Source organism: Heterodontus francisci, chromosome 14 (genome assembly GCF_036365525.1).
Source record: "Heterodontus francisci isolate sHetFra1 chromosome 14, sHetFra1.hap1, whole genome shotgun sequence".
Classification (NCBI taxonomy): domain Eukaryota; kingdom Metazoa; phylum Chordata; class Chondrichthyes; order Heterodontiformes; family Heterodontidae; genus Heterodontus; species Heterodontus francisci.
Window position 1 is genome coordinate 10743541 of NC_090384.1, and position 18345 is coordinate 10761885.

The 18345-nt window shown below is 45.1% G+C and overlaps 1 protein-coding gene across 6 annotated transcripts in view; it reads left to right on the plus strand.

Annotated features, from left to right (window-relative positions):
- The window catches only part of celf1 (cugbp, Elav-like family member 1), a 271714-nt gene that overhangs the window by 173532 nt on the left and 79837 nt on the right, over positions 1-18345 (plus strand). For 5 of the 6 annotated variants that reach the window (XM_068045883.1, XM_068045886.1, XM_068045884.1 and 2 more), the window contains 3 exons: positions 262-396; positions 10128-10207; positions 16618-16779. In XM_068045883.1, coding sequence (XP_067901984.1) covers positions 262-396; positions 10128-10207; positions 16618-16779 — 377 coding nt within the window. The remainder of the gene's footprint in view (positions 1-261; positions 397-10127; positions 10208-16617; positions 16780-18345) is intronic. The other variant, XM_068045887.1, reaches the window with a different exon arrangement.

Genomic DNA, 18345 nt, shown 5'->3' on the forward strand with positions numbered 1-18345 from the left:
TCGCTGGGTCAAATTCCTGACAGCACTGTTCTTCCAAACAGCACTGTTAGTCTAGCTGCCCCTCCAGGACTGTAGCAGCTCAAGAAGGCAGTTCACCACCCCCTTCTCAGGGGCAATTAGGGATGGTCAATAAATGCTGGTCTAGCCATTGATGCCCACATCCCACAAATACAGCCCGAATACTGGAAGAGCAGTTTGTTTGTGTACATGTCTGTTTACGTAAGTGTCTGTCGCTGAAATAATCCCCTTGTTTGATTGCAGCTGTGGAAGACAGAAAGCTGTTTGTGGGGATGATTTCCAAAAAGTGCAATGAGAATGATGTTCGTGTCATGTTTTCACCATTTGGACAGATAGAAGAATGTCGAATATTAAGGGGTCCAGACGGGCTAAGCCGAGGTGAGTGGAACCAATGTTGCAGGGCTTCAGGGATGTGGGAAGAAAGTGGAATTGAGGGATGTGAGGAGATGGTGGGTCCGTGAGCTTGCAGCAAATGCGAAGAAGGTAGTTTGATGGTTGCTACTGTCATTTTGGGGGGTTCTGAAATGGCAGCTTACACACCCAAAGTACCATGAAATAAATAATAGGATAACCTATTTCTGATATTGGGTGAAGGAGAAATATTGGTCAGGACAATGCTCTCACTCTTCGTCTAAGTCTCGCTCACACTCTCCCTCTCTCTCCTCCTGTTCTCCCTCTCCACCTGCCCACCCCCTCTTTCTCCTCCTGTTTACGCACTCTCCCTACCTATCCACACATTCTTCCTCTCCTTCCACCTGCCCTTTCTACCTCCCTCTCCGCCCGCTCTGCCTCACTCTCCTAGCTTGCCCTTACTCATGTGAGAGAGAGTGTGGCATGAATCAGAATAAAAAAAGGGGAAGCAGGTAAGGAAATAATTGCAGGAGGGGAGAAAGACTGATGGGCAGAGACTACGAGTTTGTGTATGATTTCTTTGTGTGGAATCCCAGAATTGGAAAATGTGGGCCATAATTGTATTTGGGACTCAGTGAGCAATGCCACTGGAGGTTTAAAGAAAGGATTGACAAGTTCATTCATCTTTCAGTTTACGTTGAGAGTTTTATTGTATCACAATCACATTGCTGTGGTAGCCCACAAAAGGTTGTTGTATCCTGTGCTCTCCTGCTGTGAGAGCAGTGATGGATTATTCCTGATGAACCTGATTGAATTTTCTATTTGAAGAAGTGGCTGTAGTGATGGACAGGGGTATGTCCAAGGATGTTATTTATATGGGACTCCAGAAGGCATTTGATCAGGTCCCTCATAAGAGACTGTTATCTAAAATTGAAGCCCATGGAATTGAAGGCAAATTATTGACGTGGTTAGGAAATGATCTAAGTGGTAGTAGACAGAGAGTAGGGATAATGGGCAGGCACTCTTAATTAGCAGGATGCAACTCGTGGTGTCCCACGGAGACCTGTGTTGGGGCCTCCACTATGGACTGTATTTTGTAACGATTTAGATGATGGGATAGAAAGCGACATATCCTAATTTGGAGATGACACAAAGATAGCCGGCATTGTAAGCAGTGTACATTGAAGCATAAAATTAGGGAGATATTGATAGAGTAAGTGAATGGCTAAAGCTGCGGCAAACGGATTTCAATGTAAGCAAATGTGAGGTCGTCCACTTTGGCCCTAAAAATGATAGAACAGGATACTTTTTAAATGTGAAAATCTGAAAATAGGTGGAGGTCCAAGGAGACTTAGGGATCCAGGTATGTAGATCATTAAATGTCAAGAACAGGTGCTGAAAATAATCAAAAAGGCTAATGGAATTCTGGCATTTATATCTCGAGGACTGGAATGCAAGGGGGTAGAAGTCATGCTTCAGCTACACAAAGTCCTGGTTAGACCACACCTAGAGTTACTGTGAGCAGTTCTGGACACCACACCTTAGGAAGGATATATTGTCCCTGAAAGGAGTGAAGTGTAGGTTTACCAGAATGGTACTTGGACTCAAAGGGTTAAACTACGAGGAGAGATTACACAAACTAGGTTTGTATTCCCTGGAATTTAGAAGGTTAAGGGATTTGATCAAAGTTTTTGAGATATTAAGGGGAATAAATCGTTTCTCCCGATTTACCCTACTTCCACTGGTTGGGGAGTCTGGGTCTAAGGAGCATAATTTAAAAATTAGAACTCGAACTTTCAGGATTGAAATGAGAAAACACATTTACGCACTCTCTTCCGCAAAGGGCAATTGAAGCTAAATTTCAAATCTGAGTTTGATAGATTAATCAAAAATTAATCAAAAGTCTTAAGGGATTGGAACAAAGGTGGGGCTTAAAGGAGAGGATAAAGAAAAGGGAAGCTTATGTCAGATACTGAGGGCTCAGTACTACAGAAAACCTAGAGGAGCATAAAAAGTGTAGGGGTAAAATTAAAAAGGAAATTAGGAATGCAAAGAGAGGGCATGAAAATATATTGGCAAGTAAAATCAAGGAAAACTCAAAAGATTTTTTTATAAATACATAAAGAGCAAGTGGGTAACTGAAGAAAGAGTAGGGCCTATTAGGGGCCATAAGGGTAACCTGTATGTGGAGACTTTTCATTTGTTTATGGGATGTGGGCATCACTGGCTTGGCTAGCATTTATTAACCATCCCTAATTGCCCTCGACAAGGTGGTGGTGAGCTGCCTTCTTGAACCATTGCAGTCCTTGCAGTGTAGGTACACCCACAGTGCTGTGAGGAAGGGAGTTCCAGGATTTTGACCCAGCTACAGTGAAGAAACAGCGATATAGTGCCAAGTCAGGATGATGTGTGACTTGGAGGGGAACTTGCAGGTGGTGGTGTTCCCATGCATCTGCTGCCCTTGTCCTTCTAGGTTGTAGAGGTCGCGGGTTTGGAAGGTGCTGTCGAAGGAGCCTTGGTGCGTTGCTGCAGTACATGTTGTAGATGGTACGCACTGCTGCCACTGTTCGATGGTGGTGAAGGTGGTGAATGTTGAAGGTGGTGGATGAGGTGCCCGTCAAGCAGTCTGCTTTGTCCTGGATGGTGTTGAGCTTCTTGAGTGTTGTTAAAGCTGCACTCATCCATGCAAGTGGAGAGTATTCCATCACACTCCTGACTTGTGCCTTGTAGATGGTGGACGGCATTGGGGAGACAGCAGATGAGTTACTCACCATAGAATTCCCAACCTCTGACCGGCTCTTGCAGCCACAGTATTTATGTGGCTGGTCCAGTTCAATTTCTGGTCTATGGTGACCCCCAGGATGTTGATAGTGGGGGATTCAGGGATGGTAATGCCATTGAACATTCTCTCTTGTTTTAGAGTCATTGTCTGGCACTTGTATGTTGGGAACGTTACCTGCCACTTATCAGCCTAAGTCTGGTTGTTGTCCAGGTTTTGCTGCATCTGGGCTGGGGCTGCTTCAGTGTGAGGAGTCGAGAATGGTGTCGAACGTTGTGCAATCATCAGTGAACATCCCCACTTCTGACTTTATGATGGAGGGAATGTCACTGATGAAGCAGCTGAAGATGGTTGGGACTGGGATATTACCCTGAGGAATTCCTGCAGTGATGTCCTGGGTCTGAGATGATTGACCTCCAGCAACTACAACCATCTTTCTTTGTGCTAGGTATGACTCCAACCAGCAGAGTGTTTTCCCCCTGATTCCCTTTGACTCTAGTTTTGCTCGGGCTCCTTGATGCCATACTCAGTCAAATGCCCCTTGATGTCAAGGGCAGTCACTCTCACCTCACCTTACTTCTGGAGTTCAGCTCTTTTGTCCATGTTTGGACTAATGAGGTCTGGAGCTGAGTTGCCCTGGTGGACCCCAAACTGAGCATCAATGAGCAGATTGTTGCTGAGCCTTTGATGACCTCTTTCATCACTTTGCCCTTTCTGCTCCGCTCCCGGAAGGTAAGGAGTGGAGCGGACCTGTGGGGAGAATGCCGAGAGCGGAGCCTATAAATCGAACCCAAGGAACGAGGCCCAGTCTCTTATCTTCCGGGAGAGCAGTTCAAGGGCGCCGGAGTTTGGAAAAAAATGTCAACAGAGACATCACAGGAAAGCTGCAAGGTGATTGGTTGGTGAGTAACTGCTGTTAGGGAATAGCTCTAAATAGTTGGCTTAGTAACTAAAGTAAGAAAGGTCTACAGTTTATTTTCATATAAAGTAAGTAGTGTTTTTTTAGGGAGTTCTGTAGTAATGAGGACCAGGGAAGAAGGGCCCCAGAGTAATTGATATTATTTGATATTAAGCATCTTCCAAAAGGTTTAATTTAAAAGGTTAAGTCATGGCAGGAGAACTCAAAGCCGTGGTGTGCTCTTCATGCTCTATGTGGGAAGCCGGGAACAATTCCAGTGCCAGGGACCAGCATGTGTGCAGGAAGTCTGTCCAGCTGCAGCTCCTGTAAGCCTGGATTTCAGAGCTGGAGCGGCAGCTGGGGACACTGGAGCATCTGCGAGGCGGAGAGTATCGTGGATAGCACGTGTGCAGAGGTGGTCACACCACGGGCTCGGACCCCACAGGCAGGAAGGGAAAGGGTGACCACCAGGCAGAGCAGGAATCTCCTGTGGCTATTCCCCTGCAAAACACATATACTGCTTTGGATACTGTTGGGGGAATGGCCTCGGGAAAGCAGCAACAACCCAATTCGTTGCACCACGGTTGGCTCTGCTGCACAGGAGAGGAGTAAAAAGTGTGGGAATGCAATAGTTATAGGGGATTCAATTGTAAGGGGAATAGATAGGCGTTTCTGTGGCCGCAAAAGGGACTCCAGGATGGTAGGTTGCCTCCCTGGTGCTAGGGTCAAGGATGTCTCAGAGCAGTTAGAGGGCATTCTGAAGGGGGAGGGTGAACAGCCAGTGGTTGTGGTACACATTGGTACAGATGACATAGGTAAAAAAATAGAATGAGGTTCTAAAAGCAGAATATAGGGAGCTAGGAAGTAAGTTGAAAAGCAGCACTTCAAAGGTAGTGATCTCAGGATTACTACCAGTGCCACGTGCTAGTCAGAATAGAAATAGCAGGATATATCTGATGAATGCGTGGCTGAAGAGATGTTGTGAGGGGGAGGGTTTTAGATTCCTGGGATATTGGAACCGGTTCTGGGGGAGGTGGGACCAGTACAAACTGGATGGGTTACACCTGGGCAGGACCGGGACTGATGTCCTAGGGGGAGTATTTGCTAGAGTGGTTGGGGAGGGTTTAAACTAAAATGGCAGGGGGGTGGGAACCTTTGCAAGGAGTCAGAGGAGGGGGGGATCAAAGACAAGGACAAAAGACAGTAAAGGGAATAAGAAAAGTGATAGGCAGAGAAATCAGGAGCCAGAATCAAACAGGGTCACAGTGAAAAATAGTGGGAAGGGGACAAATAATGTTAAAAAGACCAGCCTTAAGGCTTTGTGCCTTAACGCGCGGACAGGACAAACCTGGGCAATTTTCCACATTGCCGGATAGGTGCCAGTGTTGTAGCTAAGGATGTTGCTACGTTTCTTCATGAATACTTTGTCTCTGTTTTCACAAAAGAGAGGGATGATGTAGACATTGCAACCAGGGAAAAGGAGTGTGAAATATTAGATGAAATTGACCATAGTCAGAGAGGAAGTTTTAAGGGGTTTAGAACCTTGAAAGTGAATAAATCCCCAGGCCCAGACAAAATGTCTCCTTGGCTGCTACGAAAAGCAAGAGAAGAAATAGCAGAGGTTCTGACCATCATTTTCCAATTCTCTCTGGTGTGGTGCCAGAGGACTGGAGGACAGCTAATGTGCTATTGTTTAAAAAGGGATAATGGAATATACTGAGTGATTACAGGCCAGTCAGCCCAATCTTGATGGTGGGAAAATTATTGGAAGAAATTCTGATGGACAGGAGAAATCCTTACTTAGAAAGCCATGGATTAATCAAAGACAGTCAGCACGGATTTGTTAAAGGAAGGTTGTGTCTGACTAACCTGATTGATTGAATTTTTTGAGGAGGTAACAAGGACGGTCAACGAGGGTAACAGATTTGATGTAATCTGCATAGATTTTAGCAAGGCTTTTGATAAGGTCCCACAAAGTAAAAGCCCATGTCATCCAAGGCAAAGTGGCAAGTCGGAACCAAAATTGGCTTAGAGGTAGAAAGCAAAGGATAACGGTTGATGGGTGTTTTTGTGACTGGAAGGCTATTTCCAGTGGGGTTCCACAGGGCTCATACTAGGTCCATGGTATTTTTGGGTGTATATCAATGATTTGGACTTGAATGTAGGGGGTTTGCAGATGATATATACATTGACCAAAAAAAGCTGTAGACTTCAGAAAGATATCACTGGACTAGTCAGTTGAGTGGAACACTGGCAAATGGAGTTCAATCCGGAGAAGTGTGAGGAAATGCATTTGGGGAAGGCTAACAAGGCAAAGGAATACACAATGAATGGTACGATTCTGAGAAATGTAGAGGAGTGGAGGGACCTTGAAGTTCATGTCCACAGATCCCTGAAGGTGGCTGGACAGGTAGATAAAATGGTCAAGAAAGCATATGAGGTTCTTGCCTTTATTTGCTGAGGCATAGAATATAAGAGCTGGGAGGTTATGCTGGAACTGTATAAAACACTAGTTAGGCCACAGCTGGAGTACTGCATGCATTTCTGGTCACTGCACTATTGGGATGATGTGATTGCACCAGAGAAAGTGCAGAGGAGATTTATGAGGATGCTGCTTGGACTGGAGAATTTTAGTTATGAGGAAAGATTGGATTGGCTAGGGTTCTTTTCTTTGGAGCAGAGGAGGCTGAAGGGAGACCTAATTGCAGTGTATAAAATTATGAGGAATCTAGAGTGGATAGGAAGGCCCTATTCAGCTTGGTTGAGGGGTCCATAACCAGGGGGCATAGATTTCAGGTAAGAGGTAGGAGGTTTAAAGGGGATTCGAGAGGAAATTTTTTCACCCGGGGGTGGTGGTGATCTGGAACCCACTGCCTGAAAGGGTGGTAGAGACAGAAACCCCCATTTTAAAAGTGCTAGGATATGCACTTGAAGTGCCATAACCTACAAGGCTACAGACTGAGAGCAAGATGGTGGCTTGTATGGCTGGATGGCTACTTGTCGGCCAGCATGGACATGATGATCCAAATGGGCCTGTAAATTTCTGTGATTGTTATGAAGTTAGGTCACAGATCAGCCACAATCTCATTGAATGGCTAAATGGCCGACTTCTCTTCCTGTGTCCCTGTATATAAAAGCACCTTGCTCCAGCACTTTGCCTCTTCTGTTTGCCCCATTCCATCCTGGCCTAACCCACTCATTTCTCGTGAAGGGATGGGTGGGTAAAGGCGGAGGGGGAGAAATGGGTGCCGTGGATGTTTGTCATCTTCCAGTAGGCCATCAAAGTCTCTCTCTTCAGGTGTGATCCTGGAGAGTCAACTGTGGAGAGGGTGGGGAATTGATGTTGCCCCTGATCCTGTTGCCATACAGAACTGTCCCACACCGTACTTTTCAGCAGGAGTCTCTGGGTAGCAGTCGAGAGCAGGAAGAGAGGCTCATTTTTCCCTTCATAATCTCGGGGCTGGAGAGTGCAGTTATAGTCCTCAGTCGGAGGGTTGTCGCTTGAAGTCCTACTGCAGGGCCGAACATGTAGTCCAGACTGGCACTCGCAGGCTTTTGGATGAGTTATTAAACTGAGGTCCTGTATGTCCTCTTGATGAGATGTAAAAGATCCCACGGTCCCTATTTTGAAGAAAAGTAGGGGAGTTTTCGTAGGAACATAGAAGCAGGAGTAGGCCATCCAGCCCTTTGAACTGCTCTGCCATTCTAGACCATGGCTGATCGTCTACCTCAATGCCATATTTCCGCACTATCCCCATATCCCATGATATCATTAGTAACTAGAAATCTATTGATCTCTGTCTTGAACTTACTCAGTGACTGAGCTTCCACCACCCTTCGGGGCAGAGAATTCCAAAGATTCAGCACCCTCTGAGTGAAGAAATTCCTTCTCATCTCAGTCCTAAATGGCTTGCCCTTTATTCTGAGATTGTGTCCCCTGTTTCTGGACCCTACAGCCAGGGGACACAATCCTTACTGCATCTACCCTATATATCCCTTTAAGAATTTTGTAAGTTTCCATGAGATTGCATCTCATTCTTCTAAACTCCATCGAATACAGGGCCATTCTTCTCAATCTCTCCTGATAGGACATTCCCACCCTCCCAGGAATCAGTCTGGTGAACCTCCACGACACTCCCTCTATGGCAAGTATGTCCTTCCTCGGGCAAGGGGACCAGAACTGCACACAATATTCCAGGTGCGGCCTCTCCGATACTCTATACAATTGAAGCAAGACTTCTTTGTTCATGTACTCAAATCCTCTTGTGATAAAGGCTAACATACTGTTTTCCTTCTTTATTGCTTGCTGCACCTGCATGCTAGTTTTCAGTAACTTATGAACAATGACATGTAGGTCCCTTTGGACATCAACACTTTCCAATCTCTCACCGTTTAAGAAATACTCTGTACCTCCATTCCTCCTACCAAAGTGGATAACCTTACAGTTATCCACATTATATCCCATCTCCCATGTTCTTGCCCATTCACTCAGCCTGTCTAAATCCCCTTGAAGCCTCTTACTCCTCACAACTCACATTCCCACCAAGTTTTGTGGCGACCGCAAACTTGGAAATATTACAATTGGTCCCCACATCCAAATCATTGATATAGATTGTGAACAGCAGGGGCTCAAGCACTGATCATTGTGGTACCCCACTGGTCACAGCCTGTCAACCTGAGAATGACCCATTTATTCCTGCTATCTGTTTTCTGCCTGTTACCCAATCCTCAATCCATGCTAATATATTACCCCTAATTCCATGCGCTTTAATTTTGCTTAGTAACCTCTTATGTGGAACTTTATCAAAAGCCTTTTGAAAGTCCAAGTACACTACATGCACTGCTTCCCCCTTATCTACTCTGAATTAGAATTAGAACATTACAGCGCAGTCCAGGCCCTTCGGCCCTCGATGTTGCGCCGACCTGTGAAACCATCTGACCTACACTATTCCATTTTCATCCATATGTCTATCCAATGACCACTTAAACGCCCTTAAAGTTGGCGAGTCCACTACTGATGCAGGCAGGGCGTTCCACGCCCCTACTACTCTCAGTAAAGAAACTACCTCTGACATCTGTCCTATATCTATCACCCCTCAACTTAAAGCTATGTCCCCTCGTGTTTGCCATCACCATCCGAGGAAAAAGACTCTCACTATCCACCCTATCTAACCCTCTGATTATCTTGTATGTCTCTATTAAGTCACCTCTCCTCCTCCTCCTCTCCAACGAAAACAACCTCAAGTCCCTCAGCCTTTCCTCGTAAGACCTTCCCTCCATACCAGGCAACATCCTAGTAAATCTCCTCTGCACCCTTTCCATAGCTTCCACGTCCTTCCTATAATGCGGTGACCAGAACTGCATGCAATACTCCAGGTGCGATCTCACCAGAGTTTTGTACAGTTGCAGCATGACCTCGTGGCTCCGAAACTCGATCCCCCTACTAATAAAAGCTAACACACCATATGCCTTCTTAACAGCCCTATTAACCTGGGTAGCAACCCAGTAACATCCTCAAAAAACTTTTAACGAGTTTGTCAAACGTGATTTCCCCTTCATAAATCCATATTGACTCTGCCCATTCAGACCATTATTTGCTTAGTGTCCAGTAATCACGTCCTTTATAATACATTCTAGTATTTTCCCTACTACCGATGTCAGGCTAACAGGTCTGTAGTTCCCCGTTTTCCCTGCTCTCTTAAACAATGGGGTTACATCTGCAACCTTCCTGGTACCTGTTCAAAATTTATCCCTTTGCAAACTCACTAAAAACAGATTACCTAGTCATTGTCTCATTGCTGCCTGTGGGATCTTGCTGTGCAAAGAATGCTTGCCCCGTTTCCTACATTATAACAGTGACTATCCTTCAAAATCGCTCAATTGGCTGTGAAATCATTCGGGAGGTCATGAAAGGCATTCTAGCAATACAAACCCTTTCTTTTGTTCCTTGTATGTTGGCTCTGTCACTTCTGCTACCCTCGTGTGCCAGGCTTGTCCTGCACCCAGTGTGTATATTTTGAAGCTACCGTGCTGTGTCTGTTGTTGGATCCTTTTCCCTGAAGATCTGTTGTCTCCCCACAGGTTGTGCATTTATTACATTTGCGACGCGATCAATGGCACAGAATGCAATCAAGACCATGCACCAGTCACAGACGATGGAGGTGGGTCCTGACCTAGAATCTCAGTCTCTCAGCCTGCCAGGAGACCATTTGGCCCGTCATGCCTATGCCAGCTCTTTGAAAGTGTTAGTCCTATTCAGCAGCCTGTGCCCCATGGCCCTGCAGTGTTTTCCCGTTCAAGTACCTATTCGATATTCTTATAAAAATTGACATTGAATCTGTTTCCTCCACATTTTATAAGAGCATAAGAACTAGGAGCAGGAGTAGATCATACAGCCCATCGAACCTGCTCTGCTATTCAGTATGATCATGGCTGATCTTCGGCTTCAAATCCACTTTCTACCCGTGCCCCATATCCCTGGATTTCCTGAGACACCAAAAATCTGTCTGTCCAGCCTTAAATGTATTCAAAGATGGAGCATCCAAAGAATTCCAAAGATTCACAAACCTTTAAGTGAAGAAATTTCTCCTCATCTCAGTCCTAAATGATCGGCCCCTTATCCTGAGACTCTGTCCCCTAGATTCACCAACTAGGGAAAGAATCTCTGTGTCTACCCTGTCAAGCCCCTTCAGAATCATCTATGTTTCAATGAAATCACACCTCATTCTTCTAAACTTCAGAGAATATAGGCAGAATTTACTCAGCCTTTCACCATAGGACCTCCCTCTCATCCCAGGGACCAATCTAGTGAACCTTGGCTGTACCGCCTCCAATGCAAGTATATCCTTCCTTAAATATGGAGACCAAAACTGTGCATAGGACTCCAAAGTTTTACCAAAGCCCTGTACAATGGTAGCAAGACTTCCTTATTCTTGTACTCTAAATCCCTTGCAATAAAGGTCAGCATGCCATTGCATTCCTAATTGTGTCCTGTATGCATGCTAACTTATGTGTTCCTTGTACGAGAACACCCAAGTCCCTTGGAAAATCAACATTTACAAGTTACACGCTTTAAAAAAAAAAATTCTGTTTTTCTATTCTTACTACCAAAGTGAATAACTTCACACTTTTATACTCCATTGTTGCCTGCTCGCTTAACCTGTCTATAGGGGAGCACTTGGGTAAGAATGTTCATCGTATCATGAGGTCTAGACTAGTAATGCAGAAATGCAAGGAACAAAATAAGATAGAATGTCGCAATTGAAAGAGGGCTAATTTCAACCTGATGAAAATGGATCTAGCCAGAATGGAACCAAAGACTGGCAGGAAGAACTGTATCGGAACAATGGTAATCTTTAAGGAAGCGATGCTTCAGGTACAGGCTAGGAACAATCCAGCAAGGGTGAAAGCTAGGGGAACCAAAACCGGGCTCCTTGGTTGACGAGGGACATAGAGATGATGATGAAACAAAAAAAGGTGTATGATGTATGTCAGGTGAACTCATTCAGTGAGAACCAGGCCATATACAATAAGTTGAAAGGGGAGGTGAAGAGGAAAATAAGACTGACAGAAAGAGAATATGAAAATAGATGGCAGTCAACATAAAGGGGAACCCAAAGATCTACCGGCATGTAAATAGTAAGCGAGTAGTGGGAGGAGGAGTAGGGCCTATTAGGGACAGAGAGGGTAATATATGCTTAGATGTGCAGGGTAAGGCTAATATGAGCACTTTGTATCAGTGTTCGCCAAGGAAATGGAGGCTGACAAAATATCAGTAGAAGGCGAGAGAGTAGAGGCAGGGGACAGGATACAAATTGAGAGGGGGTGGATATTAAAAAGGCTGATTATGCTTATGGTAGTTATGTCACCTGGTCCGGATGGCTTGCATCCTAGGTTGCTAAAGGAAGTGGGGATGGAGATAGCGGAAGGGCTTGCCATAATCTTCCAATCTTCCCAGGATACAGGGGAGGTGCTGGAGGATTGGAGAGTGACAAATGTGTAACCGTTATTCAAGAAAGGGTGTAAGGACAGTCCTAGCAACTGCAGGCCAGTTAGTTTAACATCAGTGGTTGGTAAGGTTTTGGAAAGAATAATCAGAGAAAATATCAATGGTTCGAGTTAATTAAGGATAACCAGCATGGATTTATAAAAGGCAGGTTATGCTTGACTAACCTAATTGAATTTTTTGATGAAGTAACAGAAGGTTGATAATGGGAGTGTGGTGGATGTTGTTTATATGGATTTTAAGAAAGCATTTGATAAGGTACCGCTTAAAAGGCTGGTTAACAAAATTGAGGCTCTTGGAATAGGAGAGTCAATGTCCAATTGAATTAAAAAATTGGCTTAAGGACAGAAAACAGTGAGTCATAGTAAATGGTTGCTTTTCAGACTGGAAGATGGTAGACAGTGGTGTTCCCCAAGGGTCAGTGCTGGGACCACTGCTTTTCTTGCTATATATAAATGACTTGGGTCTTGGAATACAGAGTAGAATCTCAAAATTTGATGACGACACTAAGCTTGGAGATGAAGCAGACAGGATGATATGAGCTGCCTGCAACAGGGCATAGATAGGCTAGCAGAATGGGCAGAAAGGTGGCAGCTGAAATTTAATACTGACAAGTGTGAGGTGATGCATTTTGGCAGAAGGAATAGGGAGAGGCAATTATACTCAATGGTACAGTTCTAAATAGTGTGTAGGAAGAAAGAGACCTTTGGGTGCATGTGCATAGATCTTTGAAGGTTTGAAGGTGGCAGGACATATTGAGAGTGTTGTTCGTAAAGATATCTTGGGCTTCATAAATGGAGATATTGAGTACAAAAGCAGGGAAGTTATGCTGAACCTTTATAAAGCTCTGGTTGGGCCCCAGCTGGAGTATTGTGACCAGTGTTCTGGTCACCACACTTGAAAAACTGTTCCCGTTAACAAATGGTACATGGTCTAGGGGGACACAAATTGAAAATTTTGGGCGTAAGATGCGGAGGAAAATGAGAAAGCGCTTTTTTTAATGCAGCGGGTGATAATGACCTAAAACTTGCTGCCCACAAGGGTAGGGGAAGCGGAGACGATCAATTACTTAAAGAGGAAGTTGAATGGCCACCTGAGAGAAATAGACTTGCCGGGCTATGGGGATAGAGCTGAGGAGTGGGACTGACTGCATTGCTCCGTGGAGAGCCAGCATGGACTCGATGGGCCGAATGGCCGCCTCCTGTGCTTTAAATTACTTGATATTTCTCTGCAGCTTCTCTGTGTTCTTCCCATAGCTCACATTTCCAACTAGCTTTGTCTCATCAATAAACTTATGTATGTTACTCTCAATCTTATCATCCAAGTCATTAATATAGATTAGGAGTGGCGCAGTGGCTAGCACCACAGTCTCACAGCTCCAGTGACCCGGGTTCGGTTCTGGGTACTGCCTGTGTGGAGTTTGCAAGTTCTCCCTGTGACTGTGTGGGTTTTCTCCCACATGCCAAAGACTTGTGGGTTGATAGGTAAATTGGCCATTGTAAAAAAAAAATGCCCCTAGTGTAGGTAGGTGGGGATGTGAGAGGGAAAAGAGGATTAATGTAGGATTAGCATATATGGGTGGTTGATGGTCGGCGCGGACCCGGGCTGAAGGGCCTGTTTCGGTGCTGTATCTCTCTAAGACTCTATGACTGTAAATAGCTGAGGCCCAGCGCTAATCCTTGCGGCACTCCACTAGTCACAGCCTGCCATCTTGAAAGTGCCACATTTAGCCCTACTCTCTGTTTCCTCATTGTAAGCAATCCTCCATCCATGCTAATACATTACTCCCAATTCCATTATTCTGTGTGGCACCTCATCAAATGTCTTTTGGAAATCCAAGTATACTACATCTACTGGTTCCCTTTTATCTACTCTTCTAGTTAAACCTCAAAAAAACTCTTCAATTTGTCAAACACTATTTCCTTTTCATAAAACCATGCTGACTTTGTCTGATCATACTGTGATTTTCTAAGTGCATTGTTAAAACTTCCTTAATACAAAATACAAAAGTGGGGAGGTTATGCTTCAGTTATACAGGGCATTGGTGAGGCCATTTGGAGTACTGTGTTCAGTATTGGTCTCCTTATTTAAGAAAGGATATAAATGCTTTGGAAGCAGTTCAGAGAAGGTTTACTAGACTAATACCTGGGGCGGGTTGTCTTATGAGGAAGGGTTGGGCAGGCTAGGTTCATATACGCTGGAGTTTAGAAGAGGCGACTTGATTGAAACATATAAGACTTTGAGGTGTCTTGACAGGGTGGATGTGGAAAGGATGTTTCCTCTTGTGGGAGAATCTAGAACTAGGGGCCACTGTTTAAAAATAAGTGGTCGCCCATTTAAGATGGAGATGATAAGAAATTTTTTCTCAGAGGGTCGTGGATCTTTCTAACTCACTTCCTCAAAAGACGGAGGAAGCAGAATCTTTGAGTATTTTTCAGGCAGAGGTAGATAGATTCTTGATAAGCAAGCAGGTGAAAGGTTATTGGGGATAGGTGGGAATGTGGCCTACTTCTGTGCTATAAATCGAGGGGCCGAGTGCCTACTCCTCCTAATTTGTATGTTTGTAATTTTACGACCAAGGCGGGAGTAATGCACTGTTAATTCAGTCCCATTACTCCACAGTTCACAACAAAATTAACTATTTATCAATAAACCAAGTTTTAAACGATAATGAGTAGAATCAATATGTATGAAAAGATTTTATAACTCCTTAATCTTCCTAACTCTCACGCACATACGTACATTCAGTTACTAATGGTTAATTGGTTATATTGATTTTCTAACAGGTTTTTTTTGGATAATAAAATGACTGCGTTGTAACTCCTGGTGGGTTGTTTCTGGATCAGTGAGGTGTCCCAGAGTCGAATAGTCAGATGCCACTCAAAGTCTCCAATTGAAATTAACAAACAATCTGGTGGATAGGCATTCAGGTAGTTCGTCTGCAGCAGGCTTCACACAGATCTTTCAGCAACAGGTGTAGCCACAGGTTTATTTAAATTTTAAAGCAGCAGTCTAACAGTCGAAACTTTCTTGAGATTTCAGGAGCTTCCAAAACACAAAAGTCAGCATGACTTACTCTTAATAAAGGAGCCTTCTCTACAGCGCACAGCAACTACAGAACTCACTCTTCAGGCAGGGATTCTTGACTGGCAACAACAGCAACCTGCCACACCCAAAACACAGCCTTTCTTTCTCCAAAACAGTGTTTCTCCACAGAGTGTAGCAATTCCTCTTTTTTCTGGGTCTCTGCCTCTTTCTTCAGGTAGGTCAAAACCTCACCTTAAATGTAGCACTTTTTTCCCTTGAAATGCAGAGTTTCTTTTCAGAGAGAATAGATCTTTTTCTCTGGTCTGTCAGCAAAACACAGGTTTTAATTCCAGCATTTTCCCACTGACTAATGTCAGGTTAACTGGCATATAGTTTTCTGTTTTTTCCCACTCCCTACTTTTTTGAATAGCAGTGTTACATTTGCTAACTTCCAATCTGCTGGGACCGTTCTAGAGTCTAGGGAAATTTGGAAAATCATAATGAACGCATTCGCTATTACTGCAGCTGCCTCTTTAGAGTCCTAGGATGTAGGCCATCAGGTCGTGGGGATTTGCCAGATTTTAGTCCCTTATGTTTCTCCAGTACGACTTCTCTGCTGATATTAATTACCTTAAGTTCCTCATCCTTATTAGCTGTTTGGTTACTCCATTTCAGGTGGTACATTCCAGATCACAATAACTCATTGCTTTAAAAGAATTCTCCTCACCTTCCTTATTTAATTTATTGAAAACAACAATTTTGAACATCATTATCAAATCTCCTCTGAACTTTCTCTGCTCGAAGGAGAACAATCCACCTTCTTCAGTCTCTCCACATAATTGAAGTCCCTCATCCCTGGTGCCATTCTTGTAAATCTCTTCTGCACCCTCTCTAGGGCCTTCACATCTTTCCTGAAGTACGCTGCCCAGAATTGAACATAATACTCTAGCTGAGACCTAACCAGTATTTTATAAAGGTTCAGCATAACTCATTTGTTTTAGTACTCTATTCCTCTATTAATAAAATCAAGAATGCTATATGCTTTTTTAACAGTCTTCTCAACTTGTCCTGCCACCTTCAAAGGTTTGTCTCCATATACCCCAGGGTCTCTCTGTTTCTGCACTCCATTTATAATTATACTATATTGCCTCTCTTCATTCTTCCTAGCAAAATACATCAATTTACACCATTGTCCTGAAGCCAGTTACTATCCTCGTCATTGCTTCTGGTTACCATACTTCAAGAAATTGCCCCCCGCCCCCCCAACCCCGAGATCCTGCCACACTCTCTTCTCCCACCTCCGCCCCAACCTCCCGCCTCCAGAAGCTTGCTCTTAGTCCCACCTGTCGGCTGCACTGGCCTCCAACCCCTGGTGCAACCTCACCCGCAGCGTGCATTACCCATGCCCCTTCCCCTGCACCAGCACTGAACCCTGGCCTCTAGCCCCCCCACCCCCGCTGCACTCGACACCCGCCCCCCTCTCCTGCTGTCCCACTTTAACCACCCTGGCTTGCTGAAACTGTGGTTTCTCTTCAACAGGGCTGTTCATCCCCGATTGTTGTGAAGTTTGCCGACACACAGAAGGACAAGGAGCAGAAACGAATTGCTCAGCAGCTCCAGCAACAGATGCAGCAGCTTAATGCAGCCACCATGTGGGGCAACCTGGCTGGGCTTAACACACTCGGACCCCAATATCTAGCAGTGAGTATTGGGGAAAGGGAGTGGGGCCAAAGAGTGCTGTTGATCCCTTTGTGATTTTCATAATAATGAGACATGTAGGGCAACAATTTTAGTTTTGAGCTGTTGAAACAGGAGTGTTTCCTGGGTCTGCTCTGTGCATGTTCTCCATCGCAGTGGGCCCCGCGTGCACACTCCCTCGTCTGTCCGACTTACTCGCTGCCCCGTCTGTCTGACCTGCACGCTCGTTCTACGGTCTGTCTGCTCCCCCGTCGGCCCCCCACCCCCGGCTCGCACTCCAGTCGGCCCCCCCGGCTCGCTCCCCCCAGCTCGCACCCGCCGTCGGTCCCCCCAGCTCGCTCCCCTGTCACTACCCCCCCCAGCTTGCTCCCACGTTACCCCTCCACATCGCTCCCCGACTCGCTCCCCCTTGGCCACCCCCTCCCACCAGCTCGCTCCCCCGTTGGCCCTTCGCGCTCAATTCCATTTTGGCACTGTGCACTTGCTTGCTCCCCTGCTCTTCGTCAGCCCCATGTGCCCACTACCCCATCAATCCCACTCGCTCGTTCCATGTCGCCGCCCTCATTTAAGCTCATGCTGTGCCATGCTCGCAATGCCTTTCATGTTTGTCCGCTGTTGCCCCTGGGTGCACCTGCCTCGCTTGTGTTCCTTGGGATCAGTAGCACAGTGGCTCTTTTACTAGACGAGCAATCTAGACATCTGGAGTAATGCTGTTGGGACACGAGTTCTAATCCCATCACAGCAGCTGGGGAATTTAAATTCAGTTATAAACTGGAATGAAGAGCTAATCTTAGTAATGGCGATCATGTAACTACCATATTGTTGTAAAAACCCATCTGGTTCACTCATGTCCTACAGGGAAGGAATTCTGTCCATGCTCAGTCTGGCCTGTATGTGACTTCAGACCCAGAGTAATGTGTGTTGACTCATAGCATCATTTATGACACACAAGGAGGCCATTCGGCTCTTCAAGTCCATGCCGGCTCTCCAGGGAGCTATGTAGTCAGTCCCACTCCCCGGCTCAAACACTGTAGCCCAGCAAGTCTACTTCTCTCAGGTGGCCATCCAAACTTCCTCTTGAATTCTTTGATCGTCTCTGCTTCCATCACCCCTATGGGCAGCGAATTCCAGGTCATTACCACCTACGGCATAAAAAAGTGGTTTCTCATATTCTCCCTGCATTTTTGGCCGAATACTTTCAATCTGTGTCCCCTAGTCCTTGTACTATTTGTTCATGAGAACAGTTTTTCATTGTCTAACTTACCTAAGCCTGTCATAATCTTATACACTTTGATTAAATCTCCCCTCAATGTTCTTTGTTCCAAGGAGAACAAACCCAGCTTTTCCAACCTAACCTTGTAACTAAAATCCCACATCCCTGGAACCATTCTGGTAAATCTCCTCTGCAGTCTCTCAAGGACCCTCACATCCTTCCAAAGTGTGGTGACCAGAACAGGATGCAATATTCTCTTAACCACCCTCCGAAATGGCTCAGCAAGATAATCCATTCAGGATAATTATGCATGGGGAGTATAAGCTGGTCTTGCCTTGAATGAATGAGAAAAGCTA